The 19,526-nt window shown below is 38.9% G+C and overlaps 1 protein-coding gene across 1 annotated transcript in view; it reads right to left on the bottom strand.

Moving 5' to 3' along the window:
* The window catches only part of LOC129217751 (endoribonuclease Dicer-like), a 59,369-nt gene that overhangs the window by 19,393 nt on the left and 20,450 nt on the right, over positions 1-19,526 (bottom strand). The window contains exons 4-11 of the mRNA XM_054852091.1: positions 18,707-18,996; positions 16,460-16,992; positions 13,573-13,724; positions 12,568-12,712; positions 11,484-11,559; positions 4,058-4,206; positions 3,725-3,904; positions 591-807 (exon numbers count right to left, since the gene is read on the bottom strand). Coding sequence (XP_054708066.1) covers positions 591-807; positions 3,725-3,904; positions 4,058-4,206; positions 11,484-11,559; positions 12,568-12,712; positions 13,573-13,724; positions 16,460-16,992; positions 18,707-18,996 — 1,742 coding nt within the window. The remainder of the gene's footprint in view (positions 1-590; positions 808-3,724; positions 3,905-4,057; positions 4,207-11,483; positions 11,560-12,567; positions 12,713-13,572; positions 13,725-16,459; positions 16,993-18,706; positions 18,997-19,526) is intronic.

Raw genomic sequence — 19,526 nt, 5'->3', positions numbered from 1 at the left:
AATCTGTTTATTTCTAAAAAATATACCTTGTGTTTATTCGAGATTTGTGACGTGTTGGTTAGCAGAAAATAATTCACATGAAAGCCTTTTAACTAGATTAGTTTCCTCTGTACAATCTACAAATATTGAGAAAATCAGACTGACAGGACTTGGTCAATATAATTTGAGTTATTTATTGACCACTTAAAGAAAAAAGTTAAATACATTTATTTAAAATCTGAAGTATTTTTTTAATGCCGTTAAGAGTTAAGAAGTACTATTCAAGTTCAAAATTCATTTTTTATGTTCATTGTCTGTGGTGAAGAACAAATAAAAAAGAAGTTTAAATTGTAAAAGTATTTAAATTAATTAATTTTTTAAAAAACTTCTCAGAAAATTAAAAAAAACCCAAGAGTGGGTTAAATAATGGGTTTTTTTAAATGGGTTTTTTCAAAAAAACCCGTTGGGTCCAACCCAATTGGGTCCAATTCGGCCAACCCTGATTAAAAATGTTTGGTGAAAATGAAAAGGCAACATAAATAAAGCACAAATCATCGGACACTTGGCGCTTTATTTACATCGCTTAGTCATTTTTTTCAGCACATTCTCACCCTGGGTGACGGGAACGACGTAGTGGGAGGCCTCGGCCTCCTCCGGCCGGTAGGTCATGGGGTACTTCTCCAGGCGCAGCACCTCCCCGAACGTGTAGCGGTGGAAGTACGAGAGGCACTCCAGCTGCTCTTGGTCCAGCTCCAGGGGCGGCCCGAGTGCGGGCCGCACGCTCACCGTCACCTCGCCCGAACGAGTGAACACGGGAAAGCTGCACACCTGGGGGAGAATCACACGATCGTTGTCAGACATAATATTGTTACAAATTCTGTAAATAGTAATTATTTTTGTGATTAATTTGTCGTAATCTAGCTACGTTTGGCGTTTATTAAATTATCTGTCATCTAAAATTATTGTAGTAACGTAACCTGTAAATAGTTTCTTGTAATGAATATATAGCCCCCGTACATTCGGCTGAAGTATACGGTACCCTCATTTCTGAATGATAAAATTTGTGAATGGAAAGAAATAAGAAAGTGTAGAACGGTGTAGCATTTTCTGGAATAGTTGAGAGGTCTCTTTCGATGTTTATAAATAGCCGTGCCGCATGATAAAAAGGCAGTCTCGATTGAGAATTTGTACTGAGAGTTTATTAGCTCTGTTTATTGCGAGGCATTTCGCTGTGTTGTTTCGCGTATTTGGATGAAAATACGTGTGCAACCGTTGAGTTTACGGTGTTGATTGACATTTGCTTAATTGCTGATGATTCATTTAGCAGTTGTTGACGCTCTTTCCTGTACGTAGTGTAAATAAATTTCCTGTGTTTTTCTCAAGAACTGTGCCGTCCTTTCAAGAAAGTTTGAAGCTGCACCGGAACTCATAACAATATGATAAAGAAACACGCATGAGTGCATTGCACAGGTTACCTAGACAAGGATTTTACAGTCGAAAACTGCTCTTATGAAGGAAGGGATCGTATCTCCGTCCGTCCACAATTCAATTTATCTCAAGCGTCGAATATTTTGATTAATCCACCAGAAGATGACAAATACATTGCGATTAAAGACGCGACTGATTTCTGTTCTCGAGGAGCCTGAAACTCAAGACTGAAATGCTTCACCGAATGCGTTTTTGGTCTGGTGTTACAATCCCAAGAGCCTACCGACAGATTCCGGTTCATCTGGCTGCAAAACGCTTTGAATATATAACTGGATTGGGTTTTGGTTAGCTCCTGCATGTTATAACCATGTGATGTTTTCTAAAGTTTTCGTGAGTGGCAACAGTGCTTGTTATTTTGCACAAGGGATTAAAATTTCGACGGTTGGTAGTTCCACTATGTGGTTTCACGGTATTTAATGCTGCAGTTTTGAGAGATCGCTCTCTCTCCCATATTTTTTTCGTATGTGTTGTGAGCACGTTTGTATCGTCCTATCCAGTTCAGATGAAAATGGCTTAATTTTATTTGAATGTTATTTCGCGTAGATGCATCTATTCTAAAGTAATTCGAAATAAGTTTTTAGCCATTTTTTGACGAGATGTTGTTCGTTTCGGTATAATGTTTTATGTTTAATGTTCCTGTTGAACTGGATTCAATGTAAGTCAAATACATTGTCTAAGAATTAGCTCATTCAACATGCTAAAATAAAAGGATATTTTTTTCTTCTGGACTTTGTTCGTCATGTGCTTATTTAAACTACTACTCTGCTAATTATTTCCGAGGGCTGAAATGCTTCTTTCAGCCCCTACAATGGGGACGTCGGAAATCAGCCAAGGGCGCCCATATGCGAAATTTTACGGGGGATAATAGCCACAAAATGTCTATTTGAGAGATATTCTCACTAATTCATTTTAAAAGCTAAGTGTAAACTAAATGTAACAGTTGTTACTCACTTGTTTTTCTTTATTAATGAATAAGCATTTAATCTTGTCCCTTTAAAGGACGCTTATTTCAAATCGCGTATCGGAAAGCAATGTGTAAACAACGGATCGACTCGGAACGAAGTGTTCGTTAGGAAGAAGGATTTGACGTCAGAGCACGAGCGGATGTGTGACGCAATCTCCCGATGACTCGGAGGAAATCGATTGTTCTCGAAGGATCCAGACGGCTCTTACGTAAGCATATCCGGAGTGACGTGCCGCGTGTGCGGGGATAGGATATAAGCGGGAAGAAATCAGAAGGAAATCATCTTCTGCTCGCGTTTCTCATTTTCGACTGACGATAGTCGTGTTTTTGGAGGATCGTTCGCTGTTGAAGCGACGTCCCGAACTTAGGAGATGGCTGTTAGGATTTCGTCATGAGAGTTAGGGACTTAAATTTTTTGGAAATATTTTAGAATAATTACCGTTAGGGTGTCAAATATTTTTTGGAAAGATGTTCCTATGGAATATGAAGAGTTATTTGAGTATCGTTGAAAACCCTCATACTTGTTTATATCATTTACAGAAGTTTCTATGTTTTACAGTTGTTGATTATTAGATTTATAAATAAAATGATTTAGCTTTTTCAATTTGAGTTCTGACATTTCATTCACTAGAGAGCTACAGAAATGTGAAACAGAAAGGCATCTGCTAAACCTTAGGTGTATACCTTCGTTACAGAGGTTAGAGACGAATTGTTAGGTCAACAGCGCTGAGTAAATTGTGCGCTAGGGAAAGTTGGGCGCCGTCGATTGGACGCAGTTTTTGGGTACCGAAAATGTTGAACAGCGTCCAAAACCTGGGTGCTCAATATTCCCTGCGCTCAATGTTCTCGGCACCCAATGTTCCCGCCGCTTAATATTTTTGGAGCCCAATGTTCCCGGAGCCCAATATGCTCGGCGCCCAGTGTTTCTGGTGCCTAATGGACGGCGCTCAATCTTAACCCACTCATAGAACCCACACATCACAATTCAAAAATTTTAATGCCTTCTACAGGAAAGAGTCGAGAAGTTCCATTCCAAAAAAAAGGCAAATACTGTCCAACCACAGATTGCATGGAATTTTCAAACGTCCAGATAAGATGAATCTGTGTGAATGAGGGGGAAAAGTAAAAATTCGATGCGCGTATTCCACTCATTTGAATGAGACTCTGCTTTGCAAAAGCTGACATCGCTAATAATTAATAGATTCGTCCATTTCCGGCTGTAAAACGGATGCTTGTCTTTCCATACAACCCGTGGTCAGACAGTACGTTACTTTCAACCAAAAATGCACTCACCGGCGGGATGGGCCTGCGCGCCAGGATGCCGAAGCTCCTGGGGGTGCGGGAGGGGTCGTGTATCTTCCGTCCCCGCGTGTTCTGCTCCTCCGGGATGGGGCACGTCAGGCGCATGTCCAGCACGTACAGGTGGCAGGGCTGTCCGGGGGAGGGCCGCGCGTCACGGAGGGCGTCGGCCACCTGCAAGCAAAGATCATTTAACGATTACGTGTCCGAACGAGCGATGCGAGATTCGAGACCGGGCAAGCATCGCTCGCCCGAGGGTCATTTGTTACAGCATATGCGGTCGGCATCGAGCATGAGCCGATTTCTAGAGCAGTATCGTAGTCATACCTTCTTGAAGTAGTAGAGCCTCCTCTTGGTGGTGCCTGGGCGCGCGGGTCCCCTCTCCTCCTTCCTGGCCTCCTCGTCGGAGGCGTCCTCCCGGTCTTCCGCCCGGACCGCCTCCTTGCCCGTCGGCAGCAGGTTGTCGTCCAGCTCGCCTGGGGAGGGGGGGGGAGTAAAAATTGAAATGAGAAAACACCATTTATTCTCTGCTGACGAAGCTTCGCTATCACAGGCTCATTTCATGTCAAATAGGGAGAATAAAGCCATCTTTGGAATGGCAATTTCGAAGCATTACTGTTTTTGTATTCTGTGTGTAACTTAAACTGGTTTGGGGTCAAAATGTCGCCACCGAAATGTCGCGGCCAAAATGTCGCCGGGCCGAAATGTCGCTTGTCCAAAATCTCGCCAGGCCAAAATGTCGCCGGTCCAAAATGTCGCTTGTCCAAAATGTCGCCAGGCCAAAATGTCGCCGATCCAAAATGTCGCCGGGCCGAAATGTCGCCGGTCCAAAATGTCGCCTGTCCAAAATGTCGCCGGGCCAAAATGTCGCCGATCCAAAATGTCGCCGGCCCAAAATGTCGCCGGGCCAAAATGTCGCTCGGCCAAAATGTCGCCTGTCCAAAATGTCGCCGGGCCAAAATGTCGTCGGGCCAAAATGTCGTAGAACCAAAATTCGCTCATTCAGTTGGTAAGAAAAATGCAAATGTACAAAAATGCTGTTTAACACCAAATTTGCAGAATAAATGATTACTGCCTTTAATGAATGTCTTCGTTAAAAATGGGACTGAATTAACTGAGTTTCTTGATGAATTCTAAAAAGATTACTCCGTTTTGATTCGCAACTCTCGGCTGTTTTTCAGCAAACAAATAGAATACAAGCGTTACGTTATCTTATTTCTTGTGACTCGCTATCTACCAACTGTAAAACGTTCTGACGGCGTTCAGTTCTGACGTTCGATAAATTTTTTAAAACTTTTCTTCAAGAATAGTGTGCGTTTGTATGTGACCGATTTTTTGGGGCCATTCTACGTCAAAACCTGTGGTAAGAATTCGAACGATACCCGCAAGTACCCATATATGATTTAGGGCTGCGTGGTTTTTTTGCGTCAATTCGTTCAAGATAGTGGAGTAACTGAACGTTTTCATCGATATGCGTGACTATCATTGCTCAAAAAATGATGAACGGAATCAAATAAAATGTTAGGAAGCAGCAGGGGGACAGATTTTGGGGTCAATAACACCAGAGGGTGGAGCAATCGAATGTTTTTTTTTCCTTTCTTTTTTTTTTATCTGTGACTGATATATCTCAAAAAGTAATACAGTAGACCCTCGTTTTCAGCAGGTTTATTTTACGCGGTTTCGATTATACGCGGTTGAAGATTTGACACCTTTATTTTATTTACGCAGGCGAGTTTCGGTTTTACGCTGATGCGGCAATGCAAACAGGTAACATTTTCCTCTCTTTCAAAACCCAAGCTCCTATAGATTGCAGATTACTTGTAACTAACTGCATTTTGGCGTGCTAATAATCGAACTTGGGTCCTTGGAGACATTTTATGTGATTGGTTCCAGAGCTTTTTCCATTATAGAAGTAAAGTGATTAAACTCACACAGTTCAAAACTCACTGGAAGAAGAGCTTTTAGGAGTGACAAAGGAGGTCAAAACCAACGAGGATACCGACTCCGGTGACACACAACCAAAAACGCTCACATTGAAAATTTTGAACCATTCGTAGACAATAGAAATAATCTTTTTTCTGATTTGTTAGTAAAGGAAGATTTTATCAAGGAAATGACGCAAGTGGTCATGGATGCGTTAATGCTCAGCAAAGAATTAGAGGAAAAATTCTTAATGACTACCAAAAGACTATCATAGCCAGCTCTTCTTCATAAACAGAACACGAAATTAGTTTGTTTTCTTTATGCATATTATGCATAAAAATCGATATAAGTACACATTAAACTTTTCATACAATTAGTCATCACTAGAATGAAGTATTTTTTTATCTACGGAACCTAATCCCTATTTTGAACCCATTCCCTATTTTTGATATTAGGTCTCAATTTACGCGGTTTCGATTTACGCAGCATTTCCGTGGAACATAACACCCGCGTAAAACGAGGGTCTACTGTACAAGGGTTAAGACAAAATTTGGTCTACAGGTATATCTTAAAGGGCGAGTTGCTCATTTATTTTTGGCTTCAGTCATCCCAAAAGGATGGATCACCGAATATTTTTAATCGTTTTATGTGACTGCTATATCTCAAGAAGTAATGCGAGGATTCATACAAAAATGTAGTATGCAAGTGAAATTAAACGAAAACAAGCCTTATTTTCGTTCTAAGTTGAGTTTCGTAATCGTTTACGTGAGTCAGTGTAATTAAATAAACAATGAAAAATATACTGGTTGAGCAAGATATCAATAAAATCTAAATTAGCCGTATATTCCTCTCATTTTTGTAGCACTTTAACTAGCGTGGGTGTTAAATAAAAACTGAGTTTGCATTCTTATACAATTTGCGTAGTAAAAATTCAATAATTAAAACAGCATTTTTTTCTGAGAGGGGAAAACTTATTTGTTTATTATTATTATTATCAGTATTCTTTTCTTTCTGAATTACCAAGCTATATTGAGCTAGAACTATTACTTTTTGAAACTCATTTTAAAAATAAGTCTAGGTCAAAATTGATCTGAATAATCTCATTGATATCAGTTATTTCACCCTACATTGTGAAATTTTTTCTTTTCTATTTAAAATTGGAAAATGTGATTCAGCTGACAAGCGCTACTTCGCAAGCATGAAAGTATCCTCTTGAAAACCTCTAATAAAATAGCTGTTCTGAAATTGTCCCCCTTGATGTTCTATCGAATATATAAATCTCATGAATGTTGAGAATTGAAAATATTTGTCATCGCGTAGAGTCGTTTTTCAAAAATCTGAGTGAAAGACACCTGTTTTAGCAATTACGGGTTTCATTGATTTCAAAAGATTTGACGGTGAAGATTTCGACGTAATTTCAGAATTTTACTCATAAGACAGAGTTTCCACGGCAATAATCTGTCATCTCTGTTAAACATTTGTTTTGCTGTCCCAAAATCCCGGTCGCAAAGGACGTACAAATGTCCTCTCAGAGGAAGGTCTCGAGCAGTCTTGTTAAACTTCTTCAGTTTCATTTCCAGAAAAAGTCTCAGAACAGTTTTGATCTTACTTTAACCAACGTATATCTCACTGAAAACGTACAGTTTTTTTTTTTTTTTTTTACAGTTCTTAGGGTGATGTTAAAATATCTATGAGAAAATTAAATTTCATTAAGATACCTTTCTACTTGATTTCCACCCTGGCCCGTGATTTCGAATTTTTCTAGTGAAAGGGGAGAGGGAGGATAACGGGCATATAACCAATGCAAATTTCATAGGATTGCTATAAAAAGCACTTCCACTTGTATATATAAAAAAAAAATTCAAAGTCGGGGGCCATTCCGCCTGATCCCCTAAATTACTGACTTGTCGCTAAGGTAATAATATGCTAGAGTGAAGGAGTTATTTGTTTTTACTTCATTACGCCAAAAAATACAAACCGCCTATTCTCTTGCCATATTCACATAGCGCCTCACTATTCTTTCATTCGCCTTTAGAACAGTTTAGTTTTACTTCCATACCAATTTTTTGTCTGAATCCTTGCGTTACATCTTGATCCTTTGCTTTACATCTTGAGTATTATTATTAATCAGAGTAAACGAGAAAGAGAAATCCGTTGCAGCAGCCTTTCGCATGTTTACGTTCTTAATAGTATACAGAAAAACGTATGTTTTTCTGAAAACTATTAATTTTCTGCAATTAATCTGATGCTTACGAATTAAGACAGGAGAAAACGTTTGGAATTTTTGAAGGAACTTACTTTGAAAGGCAATTAATATTCTTTCGCAACTTTTATGCTGAAAAGCATCGACGTACATTTAAATTTTTCGTACCAATTGAACTAGCGAATTTTGGGCCGGCGACATTTTGGACCGGCGACATTTTGGACCGGCGACATTTTGGACTGGCGACATTTTGGACTGGCGACATTTTGAACCGGCGATATTTTGGACTGGCGACATTTTGGGCCGGCAACATTGTGGACTGGCGACATTTTGGACTGGCGACATTTTGGGACGGCGACATTTTGGACCGGCGACATTTTGGGACGGCGACATTTTGGACCGACGACATTTTGGACTGGCGACATTTTGGGACGGCGACATTTTGGGACGGCGACATTTTGGACCGGCGACATTTTGGGACGGCGACATTTTGGCCGCGACATTTTGGGCGTATACCCTTAAACTATGTGAGGTGACAGGGCCGGATTTGGAAGTGTGGAGGCCCCTAATCAGGGTTCGAAAAGATCATCATATTTTCGAAAATATCCAATACTTTGATATCTATCCGAATATTTTGGTATATATGTATATATCCGATATTTTCGATGAGTACTTTAATAGTAAATGCATCCTGAAGTTACCGCTATTAATTTTTTTTATATTATTATTATTATTATTCATAGGGGAGAAAAAACGTAAAATTTACTGACCAGTGAAAGTTAGGATATTTTGTAAAAATATTATTGTTGGGGGCCCCTTTGTTGTGGAGGCCCCGGGGCAGTAGCCCCTCCTGCCCTCCCCTAAATCCGGCCCTTTGTGGTGACTTTAGGGAGAAAGGTGAGGAAGGGACTTTCCTCCAGAGATTGCCATTCATTTTTTGGCTACGACCATGCTCAGTCATGATTTTTGAGTTTTTCTTGGCTTTTAAAATGAATAAAAAGAAATATATTATCCATTTTTTTACAAAATCAGTTTCTAAGCTTCCTGTGGGACGGGAAAGATCTGCTCGCGGGCTAGAACTTTCGCACATGTTGCAGGTTGGAGACCCCTAGCATAGATGGCAGTCATTATGCTGATTATTATTATTATTAAAGTCTTTAAACCAACATGTGACACAAGCCCCTCCCTCTCTCCCAGTTCGGATTTTAAAAAAGTTCATCAAAAAGGGAAAATTAGGCATTGCATTTTACGAAAAGTGCACTTACACAAATATTTTCGGTTTTCAAAATGTGAAGTTTCTTTTTTTTTTTAAATTTCTGTGACTGCATCGCGAATAAAAACGTCTGCTATAGATTTTATACATTACTTAGAGACAATATAAAGTATGCTGAACAAAAATATTAAGTTATTTTTTTTACAAGCATGGGGTTTTTGCTAAAATTCCTGAACTTTCTTCTAATAAAAGTGGAATTCCAACCATCAGCGAAAGCATCACATGTATATTATCAAATGGTTTCATTTGAAATATTTTCTCGGAGGATATTCCTTGATGAAGGCAAGAAAGAAGTTAAAATGCAGGAAGGGGTTCCAAACCTCAGGCTCTTTTTGATGTTGCAGGCTATAAAAATGAAACATAAGATCATTTCTATGTTCACAGGGTTCGTACTCAAATTCAGAAATAAATTGAAGGAGTTTTGGAGGAGTTTTGAAGGAGTAAAATGAGGTTTTGAAGGAGTACTAATGGGCTGTCATTAAATGTCACACTTTTTTTTCAACATATTTGACCCCCTTTGTCACTATATGTCACACTTCCTCTACTCCTTCTCTTGTCACCATGTCATATTTTTTATAAACATATTGTTACAATAACTGTGTGATGTCACATATTGTCCTCCTCTCTTCCTCTTGTCACAATTTCCTGAACCCTCAAGGCATGACATCACTTGTGATGACCTTTTTACAATATCATAACTGTGATTCACTAAACAATTGTCTTTTTAACACAATCACCTAATGTAGTACGTCTACTTATGTGTTTTTAAATATTTAAATAACAATTGAAAACCTGACCTTTGCTACTGAGAGTGTGGTGGTGGTGGTGGTGGGAAAAAAATAATCATAAACTTGAAAAAATAGCCAAGCACCATTTGAGCATGTTTTACTTCACTTATAAAATGTCTTAGTCATCTAATGATATTTTCATTTTCAACTTTTCTGACTTCTATAATCAATTTGTAAATCACATCTTTATCAAAAAGATGGATAAAAAATGACTACATTGAAATTGCCCTTATACCTTCGCCCTCGTGACGAAGTTGAGTTGTCGATCGAAGTATTTTAAGTTACTGTCATAGAGGGAGGTTGTATTTTATGTAAAAAAAGAAGGAGTTTTTAAGGAGTCAAAACCAAAATGAAGGAGTTTGAAGGGCACTTCAAAAAAATTTCCTAAATGAAGGAGTATTGGAGGAGTTTTGAAGGAGCCTACGAACCCTGGTTCAATTATTCTTGAACCGACAAACCAACTTCCTTCTGGCTGATGCTTCTGAAAAGATTTCAAGTTGACTGCTAATGAGTATTTCACAGAATATTTTTAAACGAAGGTACTGCTATGGGACCAATCAGGGGTAGAAGTGATCGACTTGTCACATATAGGACATTTGCCACAAAAAATATAGGACAAATATAGGGCACATTATATGAATAGTTTCGCTATGAAAAAAGAAATAATACATACATATTATTTATTTATTCTCATCAATGATTTTGTTTTAAAAAAAACCTTCAAACAAAATTATAACTTACACCTGAAATGACTTTCCTGCAGTTGAAAGAATAATTTTTGAAAAAAGTGTACTTTGTAGACAAAAAAAAAAAAAAAAAGAACAAAGTGAAATTTATTGATAATTAACACAGCAACTCACAATTTTTGCACGGATAGAAGTGTCACAAACATAGCTCATATAAATAAATAAAAACCGTCTTTGTGTTGAGAACTAACAGAAAATAACCAATGCTTTGTAGCACAAACATTCAGATATTTTGTTCTATAAAATTCCACAAAAAGAAAAGATTGCAAAAAGACTATTATAAGATTCCGATCAAAAATGCACTGAACACAAAAATATACCCGCGAAAACAAAAAACAAAAAAACCCACGAAAACAAAACCAAAAAAAAACCACGCTGGAAAACAAAACAAACTGCTATTGCCAAAAGCAAAACTCTAAAACCGACTTCAGAATTTGTTCTCGAATCTCCGCCCACTTCAGTGACGTCATATTGCTGTGGCCAATGAGAGAAGATGCCTGTCGCAGGATTTAGTGAGTTGTGTTTTTTAATTTGAAATTCGTTCGCACACGTACTTTCGACGAAAAATCCGAAGTCAGTTTATTTATTGTTGTTTTAAAGAAATAAATTGGATAAAAACAAGGAATATAGGACGATTTTCATACTTTTTTTGAAAATATAGGAAATATAGGATATACAGGACCACTTCGACCCCTGGACCAATGGAAGAGAGTTCCGAAGAAAGTTCCGTTCTTCCCGGACAGACACAACAGTAGTGAAATATGACTTTCTGGCACGAAACAGAGACTTATGTATAACAGGAAGGAAACAGAAACATTACCTGCCTTATGTAACTCTTCACATGTCTTCAGCGCGGCCGCCATTTTGGCCAGTTGCTTCTTCTTCATCCAAGGACCCTACGGATTTAAATTTTCGTGAATGAGACTCATTACGCAAAACGAAAGAGATCAAGTTCTCTCTCTAAACATTGTGAAAAGTTTCTGCTGTGCATTACTTTGTAAGGAAATCGCTTTAGAAACTAGTTTCATCCAACACATTTATTAATCCGAATTGGGATGACTTTAAAAACGGGGAGGTGCTTGAATCAGCCGAAACTGACTGCTCTCCCGGCTACCTAATGCCTCATTAAATATAAATTTAGTAAACAAAAACTATTAAAAGATGTGTTGAATTTCATGCTACAGTAGAAAACCGTTATATTGCACATCTTGGGACAAGAGCTTCTGCGTTATACAGATTTTGGAATTATATAGGTCATTTCACAAATTTTGAAACTAATGTTCGGAATATACATATATTAGCACTTCAGAATTAGTTCTATTTGCAATGAGTTTTAAAACACTAATTATACAACTAATCATTCACTAATAAATATGCATTACAACGAAAAGAAAGTGAATTATCCTGCACTTCTGCTAGCTTCATCGTTTGCATAAGAGCTGCATTTTCAAGAGCCATCTGATATTTTCTCTTTACTGTGAATGCTAATTTTCATTTAAAAGCTTTGAATTAAGCTGGAAAGATGAAAAACTTTCAAAATTTAATTTTCCTAACAATTTTTATGTTAGCCAGGCAAAACAAAGTGATTTTTCAAACTTACTTCTGAAAAGTTGTGCAGTTTATAGAGAATTGCGTTACATAGGTCGGCGTTATAAAGGTATTCTACTGTATATTGCTTATGGTCATTACTAACATGATTCAAAGCAAAAAAAAAAAAGCTTTCGCCGGATGTCTTTTCATCCATAAGTTCACCTATTTTGCATTGAAAAAGGGGTTCCTTGCTACACCACTAATCTGCAATATTTTGCAATTTACATTGTTATTTCTCATTTTTACCAATAAAATGTAGTTTCGCGAGTCTGAAGATTGAAATGAGCGAGGAAACTAAGCATGCAGATTCTCACCATTATAGGTTTCTTGACGGGGGCATTGATGGGGAGCCTCAGGATGCACTGGAAAGAGGGGGTGCCCCCCTCAGACAACTCCTCCTTTATTTTCCACTTGGGGGTGAGCCTGGTAAAGGTGTCGCTCGGCAGCTTCGCACAGTACCTGCAAACCACAAGGCCGATCAGCATACCCCATGGTTCATACACAAAAAGTTGGCAAATTTTTTCATCAAAGCTTTATGCTTTAGAGCAAATTTTTTAATAGCAATGAAATTATGGGGGCTGATTTGGTTCCCATTCATATAAAACCTTCATTTCGCTTTCCTTTGCAATCACACCTGCAATCACAACAAAAACAGTGTTTTCTGTTTCTTGTTTTTTTTTCTAACTAGAAAATGGGAATTTCTCGAAGAGTTTGAAATTTTTAACTTGCGTCGAAACTTTAGAACGTCCTTCCTCCCCTTCTCTCCCCCCGCCAGATAATGAGTCCAATTTTTGTGAAAGATTATAATTCCTTTTTGAATGCTTGAACAAGTTTCCCTTCCTGCCCTGGGTAGGGACGCAGACTCTACCAAAAGATATTCATGAAAGTTTTTTTGACTAGTCCGGGTAAAGCCAACTTACTCACTTATTGTGTTTTTTCGTATTTGGAAGTAAATACGTGTGTAACCGTCGAGTTTACGGTGTTGTGTGATATTTGCTTCATTGCTGATGATTCATTTAGCAGTTGTTAACGATCTCTCCTGTACATTGTATAAATAAAGCTCTTGTGTTTTTCTCAAGAACTGTGTCCTCCTTTCAAGAAAGTTGGAAGTCACACCGGAACCATTAACAGTATATTAGTCTTCTTCCAAAACTCACTCTGCAAATATTCAAGACAATATTGAGGGGATATTATTAGATTAGAAAGTCTCCTCAACAAGTTATGGTCACCAACCCGGGTGGTCTCTGTAAGTCAAGTTCGCCCTCGAGCTCTCCGAAATGAAAAAAAAAAAAGATGGATTGGCGAGAGGAAGGGCTCACCTGTTGACGAGGGCAATGGCAGAGGAGAGGGTGACCCTGGCCTTCCCGTCCCCCTCGCCCCCCGGGGCATAGGGGGGCAGCAGGTCGTCCACGTCCGGCTCCACCGGCTCTTCCATGTCGCGGTCCGCCTCGTGGCACCTCGACAGCAGCAGCTGAAACAGAGAGAGGTTCCACCCGGTAAGAGACATTCGAATGAAACTCATTTTACACCACTTTTTAAAAATGTGTTCAAAAAGCGGCAAAAAAAATGAAGAAGTCGAGAATATCTTCACACCGGTAGCTAAAAGCACTTCGGCTACCAGTGTTAAGATACAGAGTGTTTAAAAAATGACTGATACATTTGAAAAATCAATAAAAACTAAACGAGCAGTGATAGAAATACAGTAGAAGACCGTTATAACCCACACCTTGGGACCAGAGCTTTTGCATTATACAGGTTTTTGCATTATATAGATCTTTTCACAAATTTTGAAACTAATATTCAGAATATATCTACATATTAGCACTTCAGAATGAGTTTTATCTGCAATGAGTATTAAAACACCAATGAGTTGTTCACAAATAAATATGTTTCACAATCAAAATCCTGCACTTCTGCTAGCTTCGTGGTTTGCATAACAGCCGCATTTTCAAGAGCCAGCTGGTATTTTCTGTTTACTATGAGTACTCATTTTCAATTTAAAAGCTTTGAATTAAGATGGAAAACTTTCAAGATTTAATTTGCCTAGCACTTTTTATGTTTGCAAAGCAGAACAGAGGGATTTTTTAAGCTTCCAGAACCTATTGTTTACTACTGAAAAGTAGTGCGGTTTATAGAGAATTGCGTTATACAGGTCAGTGTTATAATGGTCTTCTACTGTATACCGTTTGTAGCATTATGCTTGGGACAACAGTTAATTTTCAGACACACAAACTTTCAAAATTAGTTACAATGCTCCTCAACAGATGGCGCTGCAGGTATTTCAAAAGGGATGAAAGAAAACGCAGTCTGTGAAATCACCAAAATGACCGGTATATTTGAAAATCAGTAAAAACTAAGCGTGCAGTGACAGAAATACCCTATTTCCAATATACTTGGAAAAACAGTGCATTTTCAGACATTATAGTTAATTTGAAAAATGTGTGAAAATTTACCGTTTTTCCAGCTATATTGGAAATAAACAGTATTTCTGTCGTTGCCCCTTTAGTTTTCATTGATTTTTCAAATATACCGGTCATTTTGGCGATTTTACTGACTGCGTTTTCTTTTATTCCTTTTAAAAGACCTGCAGCGCCATCTGTTGAGAAGCATTGTAACTAATTTTGAAAGTTTGTATTTCTGAAATTTTACTGTTGTCCCAAGCATAATGCTGCAAACAGTATGTTTCTATCGCTGCCCGTTTAGTTTTTATTGATTTTTCAAATGTATCAGTCATTTTTAGAAAACCCTGTATATCGTCGCCTGCGAGCAACAATAAAGCATCTAATCCCAGAAATAACACTAAGATATCTTACCATACTTGCCCACCTTCGAAGGAAAAAAAACAGGAGATTTTACTAGAGGTATATAGGTGATTCACCATCGACATAGCCTCGCTACAGAATAATTAAATTATGCTTTTAAATAACATAAATACTAAATTTAAAGTGAAATAGGGATTTTTTGCAGATGTAAGCAAATTGGTAGCAGCAAGAAAAATATACTGCAAAGAAGAAACTAAATAATAAAGAGTAAATTTGCTTAAAGTTTCGTACATTCTCCAGTCTCTACCAGAAAGGTAGCTACAAAAATTTAATAACTAAAATCCGAAAAAAAAGAAGGAAATCAATACATAATGAAAATACAATATAAAATAAGTAGGTTAAGGGTAGCACATGTTAAAATAACTTCAAACGTTAAAAATAATTGAAATAATTTCAGGATGCAAAAGGATTGAAACCTGCTGCCATTTTCTGCAAAGCACGTGCTTCGTTGAACATGCAATGTGCAAAGCTTCTAAAAAATTTATTTTTACTAAATGAGTTATAAATTTTCTTATTCCTTGACAATGGTAGACTAGAAAAGGGCGCCCTCTATTGAGAAGAAAGTGAAATTTTTGATAATTGACTGAAAAAACTGCAAAAACGGGAGGAAAGCGTAAAAAACGGGAAATCGGGAGATGGAAGCAAAAAACGGGAGCAGGGTTGCCACTCAATTTTGGAAAAAAAATTCCCTGTGTTTTCCCTGTATGAAAATAAAACATTACAAACGAGCGAGCACTGATTATTTGGAAAAGAACATTAATATCTTGATAATTTCACCACAGGGTAAAAAACGAAACACAAATTTCTAAATAAATAAGGGAAAATAAAGAATTCATAACTGAAATCATAGCATGGTGGTTGAATATATTCAACTTTTTATTCAAAAAAAAAAAAAACTTCTCTTAGCCATGGACCTAAAAGTGTATAAGTAACCCAGAACAATGATTATTGACGACTCATTTCATACACTCTAAATTATCATGAAATTCAAGATTCTATTTTTATGATAAATATTTTAATATTTACTTTAAAAAAAAAAACTTTCGAGCAAAATTACCATTTTTTATTTTACTTTATTTCTGAACTTTATTTTTATTCTCATTATAATTATTACTATTTATTTAATTTTTGGTAGTTTATATATTTGGGAATTGATTTTTGTAACTTTAATTTAAGAAGGAAAAAAAATTCCCTGTATTTTCCAGGTTTTTGAGGAAATTTTCGAAATTCCCTGGATTTTCCCCGTTTTTTTGGTTGATTTTTGATTTCCCTGTTTCTTCAGGTTTCCCTGTGGCGTGGCAACTCTACTGTTTTTCAGTAGAGTTGGCAAGTATGTCTTACTGTTGCTCTGAGGCGACGGTGTAGAGTGACAAGAGAGTCTCACCTCCTCCATGGCCTTGTATCCGCAGAGCGTCTCGGCGAAGGCCTCCCGGTCGCGCGCCCTCACCATCATGACGTAGAGCGAGTCGTTGACCCTCGCCCGGCCCTTGGACTGCACGTAGGCGCGGAAGCTCTCGGGCGGGTCGAAGCGCACCACCAGGTTGCACTTGGGCACGTCCATGCCCTCCTCCACCACCGCGGTGGCCACCACCACGTTGAGGCCCCTGGTGCGGAAGCGCTGCAGCACCTCCTCCTGGCGGGGGGCGTCGGGGCCGCCCCCGCCCACGATGTAGCCCGGGGAGAGGAAGCCCGCCGCCTCGGGCCGGGCCGCGGCGCACGCGCGCAGCCACTCGCTCAGCAGGCGCGCCGTCACGCGCCTGCGCACGAACACCAGGCCGCACAGCGCCCGGCCGTCGTCGCTGAGGCCGCCGAACTTGGCGCGCCGCTCGGACCTGCGGGGACCTCGGGCGGTCTTGGGGTCTGCCTTGCTCGGAGGGAGGTCACCGCCCTGGGGAGGACACTCGGCCTGCCGACCTCCTGTTGGCATAATAAGAATTTAAGTTTGAGTATCCAATATTCAATTTGACAACACTAAACTAAACCAACATCAAATGGCAATGAAATGACACGTTGGAGACAAGTATAAGCATATATAAGAAAAATTCATTTATTTAAATATGACTAGAAAAAGTGTAACAAATATCCCCGTTAAAACGACCCCAAAAATATCACAGCAAAGAAGTTTCATTACTGATAAACCTAAGTTTATCCTAAATATATTATCAATAATTTATTATATGTATCTCATAAGTTACAAACAACTATAATCATGTAAACGTAAACTTGCTGTAAATGTCTGCGGTCTATAATAACCTACCGAATTCACTTTGCTAAGCAATCTCGCGATAAAACAACTTCCGGTATGAATGAAAACAAACCGGGAGTTTCTCCTTTCGCCTTAAGGATCGGAAGATAAGATGACGTCATGATTGTTGCGAACTTTAGTTAGCCAAATCAAACTCCAGGAACACAATACTTGTTGGGTTAGATAATCCCCATGAGATGAGTCTGTGAGTTATCCAAAGAAACGCCTGGAACTCCTTTCCTCGGCGATATCAATTTGCCGGACACAAAATAAGCACATGTTTACCTAGTCTCATTTTATTACCAGGACTTTCGATTAAAAAACAGTGTGACCAGCACATCACACAAATGACAGACCACAAATTCCCGCTATCATTGCAGGGAAGAACTCCCCCCCCCACACGTGAGCCGAGCTAAGCCTCACGCCACGACCAAAACAACGAGTAATCGAAGAGAAAAGGGACAGACTTGATAGCCACAAAATGTCTATTTGAGAGATATTCTCACCAATTCATTTTAAAAGGTAAGTGTAAAGTAAGTGTAAATGTTTTTACTCACTTGTATTTCTTTAATAATGAATAAGCAGTTAATCTTGTCTCTTTAAAGGACGCTTTGTTTCAAATCGTGTATCGGAAAAACCATGTGTAAACATCGGATCGACTTCGAACGACGTGTTCGTCAGGAAGAAGGATGTGACGTCAGAGCACGAGCGGAGGTGTGATGTAATCTCTCGAGGACTCCGAAGCAAATCGATTGTTCTGGAAGAATCCAGATTTGGCTCTTACGTAAGCATATATCCGGAGTGACGTGCCGCGTGTGCCGGGATAGGATATAAGCTGATGGAATGAGAAAGAAATCGCTTCTGCTCGCGTTTCTCATTTTCGACTGACGATAGTCGTATATTAAGGAGGATCGTTCGCTGTTGAACGACGTCCTGAACTTAGGAGATGGCTGTTAGGATTTCGCCATGAGAGTTAGGGACTTAAATTTTTTTTGAAACATTTTAGAATAATTCTTGTTAGGGTGTAAAATATTTTTTTGGAAAGATATTCTTTTGGAACATGAAGATTGATTTGAGTATTGTTGAAATCCCTCATACTTGTTTATACCATTTACAGAAGTTTTTATGATTTACAGTTGTAAATTATTAGATTTATATTATTAGATTATAAATAAAATGATTTAGCTTTTCAATTTGTGAGTTCTGACATTTCATTCACCAGATAGCGACAGAAATGTGAAATAGAAAGGCATCTGCTAAACCTTAGGTGTTTACCTTCCTTACAGGAGTTAGACACAAATTGTTAGGTCAACAAACTTTAAAATATTTTCTTTAAATTATCGTCCGTGGGATGAAAATAAATAAAATAATATTTTATGCCAATACCTCCGTCTCCTTCGCCGTCGTCTGCTTTAGGCGGCCTGTAGCGCTCCAGGATCTTGAGCAGCTCCTTCAGTTTGGGCGGCGCCGCCTCCACGACGTCCTCCGCCTCGCTCCTCCGGCACAGCGCCTCCACCGTCGCCAGCGCCGTCCGGGCCAGCACCAGCAGGCGGACGTGCAGGGCGGTGGGCGCCCCGGGCAGGACGGAGTCGATCTCCCCGACGAAGAGGCGGGCGGCCCGGGCCGCGCACCACGGGCCCAGCGAGCCCACCACGTGGGCCATCTCGATCAGGTACCTGCGGGAAGTCGTCAGCTTTGAGTTTTTTGGCTGAAACGACACTTTCATATTTGTTCTCTTAAATTCAAAACTTGCATTCGCGAGCTGGACCGGTAGCGTTTCTTATGTTTCTATTGCAGTTACTATCAATTACGTTTTAATAAAAAAAATTCTCATTAAGCGAAGCATTTATACTTTCTACTACTTTTCCAGTTTCTGGGGGAAAACACAGGACAACTCTTATGCGAAGTAAATATAACCGAGGAATAACTCCTTTTCTTGCTTTTAGATCTTATTACGTTTTTGCTTAAGAACTCCAATGTAAGCAATAACACCAAAAGTTTTAAGGTGCAACTGAAGGTTTATTTCTTCCACATAGCTCGAATAATGTTTTATTTTAGCCTGAATGACCAATTATATTCCAGGTATACGAGAAATAAAACATCGCGTCAGAACAAAACTTTTCGCCTAAACCGCTTTCTTCAAGCAATACAGTGGTCTTAACAGATATAACTCTGTCGAATACGACAAAAATTATGTTTTTCTCCA

This window comes from Uloborus diversus, chromosome 2, assembly GCF_026930045.1.
Source record: "Uloborus diversus isolate 005 chromosome 2, Udiv.v.3.1, whole genome shotgun sequence".
NCBI classification, from domain to species: domain Eukaryota; kingdom Metazoa; phylum Arthropoda; class Arachnida; order Araneae; family Uloboridae; genus Uloborus; species Uloborus diversus.
Note: the sequence above shows the minus strand (reverse complement) of the source record. Positions and strands in the feature narration are given on the sequence as shown.